The sequence below is a fragment of the Calidris pugnax genome, unplaced genomic scaffold, assembly GCF_001431845.1.
Source record: "Calidris pugnax isolate Ruff unplaced genomic scaffold, ASM143184v1 scaffold42, whole genome shotgun sequence".
NCBI classification, from domain to species: domain Eukaryota; kingdom Metazoa; phylum Chordata; class Aves; order Charadriiformes; family Scolopacidae; genus Calidris; species Calidris pugnax.
This window is the reverse complement of record NW_015090920.1, coordinates 5,628,912-5,645,763: the sequence shown is the minus strand read 5'-3', so window position 1 is coordinate 5,645,763 and position 16,852 is coordinate 5,628,912. Positions and strand designations below refer to the sequence as shown.

Sequence of the window (16,852 nt, the reverse complement as noted above, 5' to 3'; positions counted from 1 at the left end):
AAATTCTAGACAATTTTTATTTTCCATGATTCTCTTACTCATCAGAAGGGTGGTGTTATTACAATAACGACAACAAAAACCTCTGAAAAGATAAATGCATAGAAGACTAAATCCTTCTTAGCACTAAAAGGTCGAGTTGAATGGTGATATTTAAAATGCCTCAAGTTTCTGGGCATTTCCTAGATTACAAAGGTGATCTTAAAGGGCCTTTTGCCTCATCTTGTTCTTTATCCAAAGAAATGCCTGGTATAAGAATTGCATTTTCAGTACATTTACTGTTGAAATAATGCCATTTAAATTATTTATCCTTAGATGATGCCAAAGACATTTGTATTCATCATCTGTCCAGATGCACAAAGTATGACTTTTCTTATTGTGTTTAGATGAAGCCTTAGATGTGGGATGCTCTTAACTGAGCTAAATGTGAAACACTGGCCATTTGGTAAACTAAATGCCCTTTGTCTATTGGGTGGTGAGATGTAGGGAACTGTTCAGCTGGGAGCTGCAGCACAGCTGTGGGAGCTGGCCTTGGAAATCAGGGCTGAGAAACAAGTTCCTTCTTTCATGATACAGCTACATAAAGATATTCTTATTTTTTGTTTATTGTGTTTACTTACTTTTTGTCATATGATACTTACAGCAAAAGAGTATTAATCAAAATGACAAGAACTGTGAAGTAAGGTTTCTCCCAGCAACTGTTGAAGGAAATGCTTCATTTTAAGAGAAAATGACATAAAACCTCCTATCTTTTCACTTAGTTAAACTAAGAATAGAAACTTAATTCAAGGTGAGTGTGGGAAGAAGCGTGCTTATGTCTGCCACCTTCTAGTTCTTTTGTTTTCTTTTTCCCCCCCTCTCTCAAATATGCTAACTTCTTTTTTTTTTTCTTTTAATTTTTTTATTTTTTTTTTTAAGCGTAGGCTTCAGGGACCCTGGGGGTTGGCCATTAATTTTAGGCCATTGTGTGAATGCTGACTACTTAAAAATAGTCATGGAGCCAACCTTGCTTCCTCTCAGGGTTTATCAGTTGGAAGCATCTTCTTTTTATCCTATGTGTAAGCAAAGACCTCTCTGGATTGATGATTTGATCTGTATAATGGAAAATCTAGGCAGGATATCCTTTCTCTGTTATTCCTTGGTGTGATGGCATCAGGTTGTGTCTTAAAATGGGGGAAGGGAAAAGGAGGATCCTATTAGCAGACAAAGTGGTTTCAAGGGACTCTTAAACGGCAGGCTTGTGGAGAACCTTGTGTTTACTCTCCTTGTTGAACCATTTGTGCTTCAAGCTACTATTATAACATGTCAGTGATGGCTTCTGCTGCTCTGCTCAAGAGCTTGCTCCCGTTCAATGTGGAAATCTTATATGTGGAAGTTGTTGTGGGTACCGTGGTGAAATGTTTCATGAAGAGGGGCTTCTCTGTAGTTATTTTGAAGACTTGCAGACCTTAATGAAATCAAGCCTTATCCTGCAGAAATGCAGTGCTGGGAGCTTCCTCTGCCAAGGAAAGAGTATTTCTAGTGTAATGCCATGATTAAAATGCCTCTATGTGCAATAGAGGTGAATGCTTGATAAAGTGTGTGCATTGGGTGGCAAACCTACTCAAAATTAAGTTGGAGCATTATTATGACTTTGTGTTTTGTCGTGCTTCTAAGTATTCCACTGTAATACTCCCAGCCTGAAATTTAGCTTGGTGTTTACGAGGATGTTATGAGCTTTTGTGATTGTGGAAGAGCCTTTGATTTAGTCGCCTTGTGTTCAGGACAAGGAGTCTGTGTAAAAATGACACTGACTCTTTATCCCCCCATCACCATTCCCTTCTCCAGAAAACACAGTATAGCTCTCAGACAAGAGGTGAGTCCTTCTCTGAGTGAGTTCATTCTGCTCTTGTCATCGTGACCCAGATGCGTTGTGGTGTAACCGCAGAGGAGGAACCTGAGGGCTTTGGGGAGGGATCACAGAGAGAGGACGTGATTGTGGGTTTGCAAAAGAATGATCAGCTGGTACTTGGGGTGCAAGATGAAAAACATTAATAATAAGAAATGCTTCAATTGCCTATCTGGACTTTGGAATCTATTACCCTTAGGTGTTCATGCCAAGATGTTAGTACAATTTAAAGAACATGAATTTTTCACTGGTAACGAAGCTATTTATGGGGTTATTGCTTGGGCTTTTATGTGAGGAGAAGATAAAAGATCCTTCCTTCTGCAACACAAAATGCACCTCAGCTACTTAAAATTAGCAAAGGTCCTTTTTGTATTAGGAAATATGATTTTTTCATCACCACTTTTTTTTTAGCTTTAACTGCAGTGTTTAAATGGACTGCTGGTTACATTTCTTACCAGAATGTCATATTTTTCTGTGGGACATAAAGTTATACCTATTACTGATTTAAAAGCTCAGATAAATAAAAATATTTGAAAAAACCCCCAAACACCCCATAATGCTGTAAGAAACTTCTATTGTTTTTCACACTGTCAGAACAGTAAGTTTATTGTATATAATAGCCTAATGACTATGACTTAAATGCAGAATCGCAATATGTGCAAGAATTTTTACCTCTGTGCTTTTAAGAGAGTGTTTCACAGTTTTTAGCATCGTTCAACCTGGGATCAATAACAAATATTGTAAGTCTATGGTCTATGTAGATAACGTGTTTCAAGCAACTGCTGAAAAACCAAAGCAAGGGAAGTTTTTTCAAATCTTAAAGCCCACCCCTCATGTATTAAATCATTTGAAATCTTACAATTGCTGTTATTTTCAGTCCATTGTGTCTGCTTCCTGTTGGTCAAAGGTTATGAGGATAGGGTGGTGTAGAGTGAAGTGGGAAGCCGGCAGGAAAAAGAAAGCTTTGCTTATTTTGGGGTAGACACAACTACAGAAATGGCCAGGACATTGCTTAAATTTTCTGAAGACTTGAAGAGGTAAACTAGAAAAAACCTGTTCTTGAGGTAAATGAGAAAAAAACCCTGTTCTCGCTGTTGTTTACTTTTCTGCTTTGTAATTTAGGTATATGGAGAATGAATTTGAGGAAACAAACTGGGGCTTCCTTAAAGAATGTTATCTTTTTGCTTGAAAAATTGGGGTTTTTTATTCAAAAAGAGGTGTAGCTTTTGTTTTGATTTGCAAGTTTACGTGGAAAATTCTGTTTCTGAAGCACGAGCGTAAACCTCTCCCTGTTTGCTCCGTTGTATTGCTAACTTAAAAAAAAAAAAAGAAAAAAAAAAGAGGTGTAGCTTTTGTTTTGATTTGCAAGTTTACGTGGAAAATTCTGTTTCTGAAGCACGAGCGTAAACCTCTCCCTGTTTGCTCCGTTGTATTGCTAACTTAAAAAAAAAAAAAAGGAAAAAGTTGTATGCCACGAAGTGCAAGTAGAAGCTCTGTGATGCATCGCTTCAGTACGTGATGGGCATCCGTGGGCACGCACAGGTGTGTTAACACAGCCCTCTGAAACACTTAGTTTATCTTAATATTTGTATCGTTATTCAAGAACCGCCTGTAACTTCTGGGCTGTTAAAACAGGAGTGCGAGCACTTCAGCTGTTGTCAAGAGGGAGGTTTGCAGCAAGTTGTGGTGAGCAGGCGCTGGCTGGGACCAGGGCTTGGTCCCGGCGCTCCGGTTCCTCCGGCCGGGCAGCGCGAGCCTTTGTGGTAAGCAATTGTGGCCAACGCCGGTCCAAGGATTTGGTTTCAGAACAAATCTCGGTTCAGAAGGTTGCTCTGGGGTGGTGGGCGAAAAAAAAAAGATAATTTAATTGGTTGTGGTAGTTAAATTCTACCAAGCTGGTGATCCTGATAATATAGGACGTGATGGTACTGTTAGAGTCTAGGAAACAGTAGGAAAGTTTTCAATGTGAGTTGAGGAGAGCAAGAGGAGTGTTTTGTAAGCTACTCAAAGTAATTATACTGAAGCATCCTAATTTTCAAGTATGCTGGCATGTAGTTAAATTTCCTATGGCTATATGATGCAGCTGGGTTTTATATTTCTTAACCATTTTGTTACTACCAGTGAGTTATTTGAATCTAAAAGTATACTGTTTGCTACATTGGAAAAACAATGTTTTTGTTCTAATAGAAACTTAATTTAATTAGCATAGTAAAAGCAACTTATGTATCATAATATCTTGCAAATAATTTAGATTTTTTTGCTTGTTTATTTTGAAATAAATAAGGTCAATTCTGTTCGGAAAGAAAACTGCTGAGCTTAGTTGGTGAATATTCTCAGTCATTTCGAGTGAGAATGCATGTATCGGACACAATGCTGACTTTACCTTAGCTTTTACTTTTCTTAGCAGTTCTTCCTGCCACGTCTGCACGCTTGGTTCATGCATGTTGCAGATCTGATTATTTGTAATGGAAAAGCCAATCATTTTGGTCCTGAAATGTAAGCACTGAGCATGCCCTTCCTAATTTTTCCCCTTCCCTGGAATAAGGAATTCCTTGCAAAGCCTCGCAGTATTTAAAAAGTACTCTGTTGATTCTCCCTGTAATACCTTGGCAGAACAATGGATTTCCTTTAGCTTTGCCTTTACTGTGCCTGAGTAAAGTGGCTTGAATAAGTGTCAGTCCTTTCCTTGCTGGAATAGTGGCTGGCTCATTTACAGAAGAGGCTCTCAAAAATGTCAGCTAGTGTACCCGCCTTGCTCTCACAGGGAATGGATAAGGATGGAGTGTCAGCATGTCCTGTCTTTAATTTGTAGGGATTATTTAAAACGTTGTCTGGAATTTCCTTTGGAGACTTTTCCATGTGTGTTTAATGGGCGTGTAGGAGCTTCTTTCATTATGCATACAACTAGCAGCTTAAACCAGGCTAGTTAGTTGGGAGGCAATTTGTAGAAATTATGGGTTATCTTTGCATCGTCCTCCTTAATTCATTGCTAAATCCCCCTTAATCCATCATTCCCTGTTGAAGTTTGAGCAACTGCTTCTTCTGTAGCTCAAATTCCCTTTCTCCTATGGGGAGTATAAAACACAGCCTATGAATATTTTGTTTGAAAAGATGATATGCAGAATACCTGGCCTCTCTTGTCATCTGTAGAAATCTCTATTTTGTATGCAGCATGAGCATGCTTGGGTGATCCAAATGTGAAGCAGCAAAGCATGTGTTGTATGTTTGTTGAAACTGCAATGTCCTTTGAAAGATCCAAAATAGCGTCAGGAATTGCGTGTTTTTACACAGTTCTAGTGTCTTGCTTTTCCTTTTATATAAGCTTTTCACAGATGATGAAGATAGATATCTATGTAGTCAAGTAAGAATTGAAAAAAAAAAAAGGAAAACTAAATCTGTTTAGTTAAATCTAAATACTGCAAAAAACACTGGGCTTGTGATCTGGAAAAACGGGTATTTTTTTAGCCCATGTTACAAACAGCACTCAAAATGAATGTCCTGCTAGGAAATGAGAAATGAAATGAATAGCCAAAAATATATGGTGAAATATTTCATTCCCAGCCATTAGCGTGAAAGCAGTTGTTGCTGTCAATGGAGAGTAGGCTTGACCTTTCAGGTTTAGATTTATTGTGTCTTTATAAATCCTAAATTCTTTTATTTTTTCTGTGCATTGCTCTCATGCGATGTGTCACAACGTGCAGCCATGAGCTGAGGAGAGTGGAACTCAGTTCAAAGACAGGATGCTGGTGTCTTGTTGAGAGGGTCTTGTCGGCACTGCAGTAATCCTTGTGATAGGAAATGTACAGACGCTTTGGGGAGGAAAAAAAAAAGGGGGGCAGAACCTACCATGAATGTTTTGCTTTTTTAGATTAAGAAGGTTGGGGGGGGCAGTGACTTTTAATTAAAAGCTGATGAAAAGACTGTAGCCACTTTAAAAAAAAACCAACAAACAAACCTTTGTCTGATGAATACACAAAACCATTACTTCTTAAATAAATCCATCTGATGCAAGGCCAAATTGTAATCTGGTTGGGTGATCATACGTACTGTCACAGAGGTTGATCTTTAGGAGGAATCTGAAGGAAGGAGATATGGTGCCCTTGCTTTATTGATTCAGGGAGCCTTCAGAAGTTGAAGAAAGATGAGAGATGTGGGAGAAGGAAAAATGACCTGAGTCTGGTACTGTTGGTAGAGTGAGGCAAGAGGAGGTGACTTGAAACAGGGGAGGGACTCAAGTAAGTGCATTGACTTTCCTAAGAACAAAAAGCCTAAAAGCAGGAAGAGAAGCTCAAAACTGCAATGAAGCAAGGGAATAAATGGAAAACTTAAAAATAGAAGGTGCTGTGATCAGAATGAGAGAAGGGAGATTGTCCTGGCAGTATTAGTTTCAATAGGAGGGATATGGGAAAGACTAGAGAGGGAGATGATCAGACCATGCTCATGATCAGAGAGGAAAAGATCAAACTTTGGAAATGCTCTGAGAAACAGGGCAGCAAACCAACAGACCATGTGGGTGTGTGGGGAAGGGACCTGCAACAGATATATTTCTCCTTATTTTGTGAGAAGCATCATGCCGTGACAAGTGTTATGTTTTTATTGCTGACAAAGCAGTGAGAGGAGATGGCAAAGCTAATATCTGTGATAGGGAACATGTTGCTGGCAAGACTGTTCTGGGGCTATGTCTTAGCCACGCAGGGTGGGTGGTGTGAAGTAGAACAACTAGAAGTGATAAGGTGAGGGATCAGAAATGACAGAATATTTATAGGCACAAAAAGTAGATAAGATGATGTAGGAAGATGGAGGGACGATCTTGTCCCTAGGGTCCTAGCTTGGAGACAGTGAAGTGAGGGCTCACGTTCTGGCTCTGCTGCAGATCTCCAGCCTTGTTGCTCTGTATAGCTTTCTGAATTGGGTCTCCTTTGGTGAAGAGGTGATGATAATTCACTGTTGTGCAGGAGTATGGCAGAGAGAAACTTGTGCTTGCCGTTAGAAAGTTTCTGACATGCTGCAGAAAAGTATTTCTTGAAGTGACCGATGCTACCAATCATAAAAAGGGTCAGTTTCATGTGAATTAAATGATATAGACCCGGCTGCACAATTACACTGGGATAATGATGCATAAGGCATTAAAAATAATTTAAAGAAGGCAAGAACCCCCAAGCAAAATTGAAAGGACTGTGAAAATACTGTTAGGTTTTGTTTCACAAAATGAAGCAGCAGTTAGTGCTATATTGTCGGAATTGTATTTTGTGCCCTTATTTGACGCTTTAATTAGCGGTATAACATTGGGAGACTAATTCACATGCTGAAACGTCAGTTAGGAAACAGTGCTCACGGTAAATCTGTGTGGAAGTATTGTTCTGCTGTATTTTCAGTGTTTTCTTTTGTTTATTTAACAAGCTAAAGTTAGACTCGACAGCACAAGACTAGAAAATGGTGACAATAGTTTGAAAACAGGAAATTTTGGCCTTGTGTGTATTCGGAACAGATGATCAGGATGATGGCCAGGAGAGTGGAAACTTCCACTGAGACTGTTTTTTCCTTATTTTGCTCAGCGAGAAAAGATGGTGCTTCCTGGAAAACAAGTCTTAAGTATTTAAAGAAAGTGGTACTGTATCCAGTGTTTTCCTCATATCACACTTGTTTATTTTGCAACGATCTGTTTACGCTTCTTAGTATTTAGTGCTACTAAAAGTAGAATGTTTGGACTGTTGTCAAATCTTGGAGATGCAGTTTCTGCTGTTAGAATTAAGACACTAAACATGCTTTTTTGTGCTCAATTTAGTTGTTCTGTCTTATGTTTCCAAAAAAAGAAAAAGAAAGGGCATCATTTTTAGGGAAGAGGATGGCAGTTGCCAGTAGGTGTTATGACAGTGGTTTTCAGAAGTAACTACCAATTACGTATTCTTCAGCTCTGGTGCTCATGATATAGCCATTAAAGAAAAAAAAAAAGGTTTTAAAAGGCTTCCAGAAAATGCTTTCTGAAAAACTTTCCTTAATTTATGTCCATGTAGAAACATACAAATATAAATTTCTCAGGGAAAATGTCAGCTGAAACTTTGAAATTTCACCCCGTTGGAGTTACTTCTGCAAGCCTGAAGAGTAGCAAGTGGAAAAAGTAAAGTTCTGTACTTGAAGTACCATTACCTAACGTGACCTCTTTTAGCTACTTCCCAGCAGTCCTCCTAAATACGTGCCTTGTGGGATGAAGCTCACTGGTGACAGTTGTCACCAGTCTATGCCCACCGCAAACAGGATTTAAAAAGAAGCATAGTGTGAAGAAACACTTATTTTTATTTCATTTGAGCTTCTAATGGGATGCAGAGGCCCAACACATGAGTCAGTGAAACTGTGCCTGAGATGTGTTTGGCTCCTGCAGTAAAGAAAACACCTGGATACTAGGAATGTGGAGGCAAAAAAGGAGAAGAAATACTCAACTTCTGGTTTTAATCCTTCTTTCTAATGTTTGTCAAAGACATGTAGCAATTTCACTGTTGTTTGACCTTTGCACTGGGGAAAAAAGTAAAGGGAGAGATGAAATTGATGGGAGCAAAAGGCATAAAGAAAATTAAATTGTAGCAGATGTAAAAAGACCTCAACAGTAGGTTCAGGACTTGAACAAATGTCCAGGAGAGAATTTTGAAGTGACCTTGGCCTGTCTTTTTTCCCCTACTTCTCCCTGGTTCACACTGCGTGTCTTCTGCTGACTTCGTAAGTTCTTTTGGAGCATGGAAATGTTTTGTCACATGTTTGTATAACATCAGGTGTCCTTTTGGATCCTTCCCTGTGCCCTTGGGCAAGTCATTTCTTTCTTCCAAGCCTTGGTGGACTTGTCTGGGAAAGAAGGATGCCAAATATTGCCCTTTTAAAGGACTCTCTGTGGAGTATGGAGATGAAAACCGAAGCACAAATGTCTGCACACTTGAGAGATGAGAAGGAAGGTCTGAGATTTGTAATTTTATTCCTTGGTCTGCATGGGGGAAAGATTTATTGGTGGCGTTACTGAAGTGGGATGTAACTGATACCCTCTTTGGCTTAGCCACAACTCAACAATTTTGCAGGTTTTTTTGACTGGATGCTACCCAAGGGGAAAAAAAAATGGCAAATGTGCTAGGCGAGGGAAATCGGCTTTAAATGACATGAGGATTATGTTTAATAATACTTAGCAAACCAAAGAATGAGAATTGACTAGTTTATCAGTAAGCAGAGTTACTTAACTGTATGAGAGCCAATGCTTTAAAAAAATTGGCCAGAAAAAGTTGTCTTTGATTTAACATTCCTCAGCTTTTATTTAAACGTTATTTAAAAAATGTAGTTATTCTGGTGTCTTGAGCAACAGCTTGAGGGGATCCAACTGGAAGGTTAAATCCTTTTAAAAATATAAATATAAATTATCTCTCTTTTCTGCCCCTTCCTCCTTCCTTTCCCTCTCCATTTACGCATATATCCTCTTTTTCCTACATCTTTGAACTACAGCCAACAGCTGAATGAGGTATGTTTCAAATATATATGGCTGGGAGAAAAGATAATCCATAGATGTCAAGATTAAGGGAGTTATCACTACGTTGTCTTCAACAGATATGTAATCTCCTTACAAGAGGTATTATAAATCCTGTGTACTGCATGCAGGTTTAGCTATGGTCTTTAAAAAAGAAAAAAAAAAAAAGAAAGAGAAACCCCAGCACTGTTAAATGATGCTTTCTGTCAAATTATTAGCTGATCCACTCACTTTTAAATCAGCCGTCTGCATATATGTGAGTGGAAGAACTAATTGTAGGAATTTCTTGGTTTTGCTTTGTAACCTACTCAGAATGCTGTGTGAAAAACAGAGAATTCCACTATTCCTTTGATCGTTTGATGCTCTGTGGGTGAGCAGCTTGTCACATTTTAGACTATCTCAAAAACAAGCAAACAAGCTTGTTTCTATAGTTATGATGGTCTCATGATACGATGGTCTCATGATACAAACAGGACAATGTTTGGCAAGAGCGGTGATGTCCTATGTTAGAGCAGCTGATATGCTTTGCAGCTCAAAAGAGCAAACAAGCTGAAAGGCACACAAGGCCTTTCTTAGTCTGAAACAAAAGCAGCAAACCTCGTTAAACCTTGTTTTGTAGCACTTCACAAAGCCTACACAGGCTTTCGGTGATCTTGATTCTCATGATGCTTGCTATACCACATTTCTTTTAAAAGGAACAGTTTTCCTTCTGAATTAAGTGTTCGATCTGCATCCAGTGCTTTGTAAGTAGGTGTTAGTATATTTATAAAATATATTTCTGAAAGCATATTTATATTAATAGCACACATTTGATCTATATGAAAAAGTCTTTCATTAAAAAAAAAAACAACAACCAAAACTTTTTCTCTATTTGCTCAAATATCTTTCAAAAATTAAATTATATTGATATTGCAACAAAATGTTTAAATCTCATACTGGCTTTTTTTTTTTTGACTTTTCAGATTAAATGCAGTTGACTTTCAGCACAGAAATCCAGAGTTTGATAATGTATGGCTGATAACATCAGTAATGTGACAGATAATTAGTACCTGTAATTTTTCTGTGACTTGAAACAGTTTGCATCTTTCTTGGTGATGATGAGAAATAGACTGTAATGTGCTCTGTAAAAGAAAATGCAAAATTTTCAAACAAGAACGCCCAAAGGGCTAAAAAAAAAAGAAGACATTAAATTTGCATAAATACGTATTTGGACATGTGCATGCTCTCTTTTAGAGATGTCTTTTTGGAAAGCCATTTCTGAAGAAGCTCTCTTTCTTACACATATAGCACAGTATTCTGTACTTCAGTGAGGCAGTATACAGCTTGCGTTACAATGACAAATACTGAAATGTTAAAAATAGATCAAGCTTTAAGAATCCCAGATATTTTCAAATAACAAAGATTGATTTATGTGGGCTCATTTTGCACTTTGACAAAATATAGAGGCGCTTTTGTACTATGATTAGCAAGGGTGCTGATGTCAGTTCGCTTGTCTAGCTTTAAGCTTTATTCTGCTGCTAAATTGTGCTTTGTACTGTAATCCAGAGAACCTTTGTATCTGCCTTATTAGTGTGTAGTTTATGGAATTGCTTTTGTTTTTGAATATAATCTGTGCCAGTTCCAGTGAGTGTGACTCATTATATGACTGAAATAAACATTCACATATGCACTATGTGAAAACTCTTCAAAAATAGTAGCAGGTGCTGGTAGGCTAAATTCAATGTTTTAAGTACTTTATAGTTGCTGTTTTGTAGCCTGAAGGGCTGAAAGCAAATTCCGTTTAGCTGGTTGATTTTTCTGAATTTTAAATTTAAGAGTCCTATTTACTCATTAATGCCCAACAGAGATTGTCAGGATTGCTGAGAATCTTTCATTCCTTAACACGGTACTAGAAGTAAACTTCTCGAAGAGGCATGCTTGCTTGATACAGAGTTGATTATTTTAAAATTATTTTTATTTTTGTTACACAAATCGTGAGAGAAAATGCATCGTGCTTCTCAATTGCTCTTGTCCCTCTCCTATCTCTAATCTCTTTCCTCCTGACCCAAGCTTTGAAAATTTCATCTGGGTAGCTGCAGGCTGAGGTTAAAGATAAAGCTGGTTTCTGAAGCAACAGAGTTCTGCAGTTTAGTTTGTAACAGTTATCTGCAATAGACCTTGTGTGAGACAGAGCCTCCGATACTGAAGTTTCCTGTTATCCCAGCATCTAAAGTTGTCACTTGATTTGGAAACAGGAAACAAAACAAACTTTGCCAGTGTTTTTGGGTAGCTGTTAAAAGAGTGCTTATCGGCTGTGCTACTAGAAGATGCTCACAGATAAAATCTAAACAGTTTCATCTGTTCTATCTTCTACTTCTGTCTTTTACTGTTCACCCAGTTAAACGTACTGCTACCATGGAAATAATTACTTGAGACCTTGACTTGATTCACACAGTTCAGCATTCATTTGAAGGCAGTTGCTGTATTCATAACAACAATAAATATATTTGTTTTATAAAATATAAAAGTTATCTTAAGTAACTTTTCGAGGCTTGGGAGTTGGAGAATGGATCACGAGCCTTAATTAAGCTGTCTGGCATTTTTCCCTTTCTCTTGCTTTCTGTATTATCTTTTCAGAATAGCTTCCTAAGCTTGATACCCAAAAAAGGCATGCCTGCTTGACAATGAGGGTTTTGTGAGTCTCTAGTGCGAAGCTGACGGCGCTAGTTCGGAGCTGGAAGATGGCAGTGCAGTTCTTGCTCTTTGTCCTTTATGTCCTCTCTCCACTAGGTTGTTTGAAGGTAACAACAACATAAAAGTGAAATGGAGACACTTTTGTGCATCAGCAAAATGGATCTGAATCTTTCCCTATTAGTAAGAAATTCTTGTTTTCAAAACACTGTTGCAGTGTGTAAAGGACATCATGTCTTGACTTCTTCTAGGACCACCCTTGCTGCTCTCATTCCTTTCCTTGGTTAGCACACAGCCTGGGCTGCCAAAAGGAGAACTCACTCACCTGTTCTGTTGGGTTGTTGTTTTGGGTTTTTTTTCATTTCTTCTGTGCTTTTTTGTCCTTCCAAAGGACTTGCTGGTGACTTTGTTTGAATATCCTAAAGAAGTTTTAAGTGACGTGCCTTGGGGCTTGGTGTGAGTCTGCAGCGTAATATGCAGTGTCTTGGCTACAGTGTTGATTTGGCCTGGTCTCTAACTTTGCTGAAAAGCATAAAAACAAATGGACAAAACAGTGATGGCTCCCCACTGGGTCCTGGCTCTACTTTCAGATTTCTAACTGTGAATGCAGTGCAGCTCTTCTAGTGGGCATTGGCAATACGTCTGGTTTCTTCTACTCTGCCCGTTACCCTGGCATTTCTGCATATAAGGTAGCTTGTAGCATAGGATGCTGTATTGCTGGTAGAGCTGAGAGACCAGAAGGCAGCTAAGAGGGGTGATAAAGATGCTGTTGTGATGCCAGGACAGTTGTATGCAAACCTTGGTTTCTTGGTTTAAGTTAGCATCTTTGGCAAGAATTATGCCAGGTGACGGAGGTCCACTGGATTGAAAGGCAGCTGAAGATGAGTTGGAAAATGAGATATTGTAGTTATGCTTTTCTCCCAGACCAGCTTCTATCTGCAGTGGCAGGAAGGCTGGTATAATAAGCGTGGTGTCAGATAGTGAAATGTATTTCTTCTGTGGAAATATCGTTCATGGAGCGTATGATGTGAGCGTTGTCTGTTCTTTAAATGTAGGTTGCTATCATTGAGTATCAGTGAAAACCTCAGAGTTAAAATGCCTCAGCCCAAAGCAGCAGATACTGGAAAAAGGCACTATGGAGCACTTAAAGATATATTTTATTTTGTCTTCCCCATGTCTACATCAGCTTCCACAGAAATGTTTTCTGTGTGCTTTGTTCCCCTTTCCTTGTCCCCTCCCTCCTTTTTGCTTTACTGGATTCGATCTTTCTCATTTTGTAAACAGCAATTTAACTGTATGTCCCTGTCTTAAAAACCAAGTTCAAATACAGAAGAAATAAACTTTAAAATACAAACTCACTCATCCTCTATTCCACTGTTATAACAATACGTAAAGAATACAGAAGAAATAAACTTTAAAATACAAATTCACTCATCCTCTAGTCCACTGTTATAACAATACATACAGATTGTGTTAAATGTAGGTAGCTGGTGTGTAATCTCTTAATCATAGTTGAACTAATTATTACTGGGTTCTACCCAGGTTGAAACATACACAAAAGAAACAGTTTTAAAGTATGACTTCTTTCTGCTAATTTTTCTCCTGTTTTTTTCTCTTTCTAATTTTCAGGCATGGAAGAGGAGATGGTTTGTGCTTCGCAGCGGCCGTTTAACGGGGGATCCGGATGTATTGGAATACTACAAAAATGACCATGCCAAGAAGCCTATCCGAATTATTGACTTAAATTTGTGTCAACAAGTGGATGCTGGATTAACGTTCAACAAAAAAGAATTTGAAAACAGTTATATTTTTGATATCAACACTATAGACAGAGTTTTCTATTTGGTAGCAGACAGCGAGGAGGAGATGAATAAGTGGGTTCGATGTATCTGTGATATCTGTGGGTTCAACCCTACAGATGAAGGTAAGTTCTGTTGGATTTTCTGAGAAATTGTGATACCTACATGCAGAGGAAGTTTCAAAGATGAGATTACTGGCTTCAGTAGCTGGCATATGTTGTAAAACTTGTATGCATTGGCTATGAAACTTCCTTGTTACTCTGACAAAAAGTAAGCAGGACAGAGGGAGATATTAAGAATTAGTTATAAATTAAGTGTGCCATAGAACTTGGATGGTGCTCTTCTGTTTTGCATGATGTTAGGCCTTGAGAGTATAGGAAAAATCTTTAACTATAATCATGCAAAACAGAAGATCACCATAATCATCAAAGGAATCCCATTCAGTATCAAAACGCATGGTTATGCAAGCAGGAGTGAGTGCAAAATGTCAGGTTTCTAATATTACCATTTCTCTGTCTGCTTTGTATCTTGGGGGGGAAAAAAAAAATAATCCACCCCCCCACAGGCTGAAACAAATGGAAAATAACTTGTAGTTCTCCACTATCCAGCTCTAATCCTACCAAAATAGACATTGTGTGAAAGCAGCTTGCAGGAAACAGGACGGTGTGTTTAATTCCTACAAATACCTTGTGGCCATTGCTTGTCCTGAATCCATCCTTATTTATTTACTTATTTTTCCCACATTCTTTGTGGAGATTAGTGGGTTGCATGACTTGCTGTGCTTCTGTGCACACAGTCCCAAGAAAAGATTAAATAGGAGCTGTAAGCGGGTTAGAAATAAAGCATGCCTGACTGAAGGGGCTAGAATTAAATCCCTGGTTTTTGTAGGATTGTAGATGGAGTGAAGTGGGGAAAAAAGGGCTTGCATATCCTACTCCAGCCAAATCTTCAAAAACGACTGAAAAGTATTGTTACTTTTTAAAGAGAGGCCATTTTCTTTCTTCTTATTGCAGTTTTGAACTAAAACTTTGTCACAAAAACTTCACCTGTGAATTGCCACTCCAGCAGCAAATTCAGTGAAGGGTTTGACAGTTCCAGCATGTTTTTATGACATCCTGAACATAACCAAGATCACCCACAGCACGTTTCTGAGAGCAATTGCCATGTGATTCAGGGTTTGGTCTGCCAGGCATCCCTCACGTAGGGCAGAGAGGTTGGCAGGGGGTTGCTTCTCAGTGGATAATACACTAGTGCATCAGCACAGCCGTGGGCAGGAGGCGCTCAGAAATCATTCATTTCTGGCAACAAACTAGGAACCTGGAAAGTAAGAAGAAAATGTGTTTATCTGGCAGCTCTAGTGTATGTGAGAGTGCAAAGAAGGATGTGTCTGTGGGGTGGAATGGAGAGGTAATGAGACCTTTCCTTGCTGACAGCTGGTATATTGCTAATACTGACATTCTGTTGATGTTACCTCTTCTGTTGAACTGAAGGTGAAACACGCTATGAACGTGGAGAGAACTATGTCCTCACTGGCTGTTTGGACCAAAACTGGTTTTTATTCCACTTGATCGTATCAGTAACTTATCCCCATTGAACTCTCATCTTTGGCATTTTTGTCTGAATTATCCCAACATCTTTACTTTACATAACTGAGAGTTGACAGTACTGTCTGTTTTATAGGTTTAGTAATGTCTTGCAATGCACTGAGGAAGAATTAAAAAGGGAAAATGGGAAAGTCAGTTGCTTAGTGTTTGTTTATAGCCATGTTCTTATTTTTACAAGGCAAATCTTTGTCCTAACAGAAGAGCAAATCTTAAACGTACTTTATAAGATCTGTGGTGCCATACAGTCTATTTTGAGAAGTTAAAGAATAGGTGAAGTTTACTGCAGGAAATAAAAAAACCACTATTTTTTTAGCATGGACCTAAATAAAAAGAGATTGTATGGGGCATAATCAACCCTCCCTTTCACCTGTGGAAGCAGAAGATGGTTTTCTTGGAAGCTGGACAAAATGGCTTTTGCCAGCCTAGTTAAGGGATTTGTTATGAGAGGACTGTCATTGGCATCCTTTGCTATATCAAGGGCTGGGGGCATCACTGGCCTGTTGCTCCTGCTGCTGTTTGTTTGGAAGCCCACTCCAATTGCTTCCTTGGATTTACAAAATAAAAAAAAAATTATGAGATGGTGGTCGTTAGGGCTATTAGAAAACTAACATGGAGCTGTTGTTTTGGTGTTGGGAGAAATGAGGGAGAAAGAGTTAATCATAACTGGAGAGACCAAGAAAATAAAGATCCCTTCAGACAAGCTCTGAGCTGCTCCTTCCATACTTGCTGAAGACTCAGAAATTCCTGTGATGCAAAGTTTGTATTTTCTTTTATTCCTTTTCTTAAAAAATGAGTGTTCACAGCAGTTTCTATCTATCTAATGCTTTGTTGTGACCTTCCTACTAGAAATTGATTTATGCACATGAAATCTGTTCATTCTGGAGATCTGCAATATTACATTTATATTTGGGCTGAGTAGATAAATTTATGTTCTTTAGTCATATTTACAAGCCATTGAGTCTCTAGCGTTGTGATTGCATCACACTATAGCGTGATCTGTAATGATTACAGTATAATTACATTATATGACTTTTTATAGGGGCTTTCTTTTAAAGAAGGGTTTACGCTGATTTAGGTCTTTTGAAACAAGATGGAAACATGAAGGAAACTTTTTTTAAAAATAAGCTAAATAATTATTCTATTTTTGTAAAGAAATTCCTGGGTACTTCTTATGTTTTCTTCAGTTAATGCTTCTAGTTTTCAAATGGAAGCTCTAAAATATTTTCTGTAACATCTTTCTTTTTAAAATGCATGTGCAAAGGTAGGGGGAGCGACACATGAGCATGGTTTTTAGGTCTACCACCAGGTTTCATACTCCACTTTTAACCTTTATATTTTCCTCTGTAAGGTCATAATATAATAGGTCATTCAGAGGTTTAAATGTATGTGGGAAATG

General features: G+C 38.4%; 1 protein-coding gene across 2 annotated transcripts in view; it reads left to right on the top strand.

The window, feature by feature from the left end:
* Nucleotides 1-16,852, top strand: part of GAB1 (GRB2 associated binding protein 1) — a 123,828-nt gene that overhangs the window by 51,407 nt on the left and 55,569 nt on the right. For both annotated transcript variants that reach the window (XM_014949863.1, XM_014949864.1), the window contains exon 2: nt 13,683-13,977. In XM_014949863.1, coding sequence (XP_014805349.1) covers nt 13,683-13,977 — 295 coding nt within the window. The remainder of the gene's footprint in view (nt 1-13,682; nt 13,978-16,852) is intronic.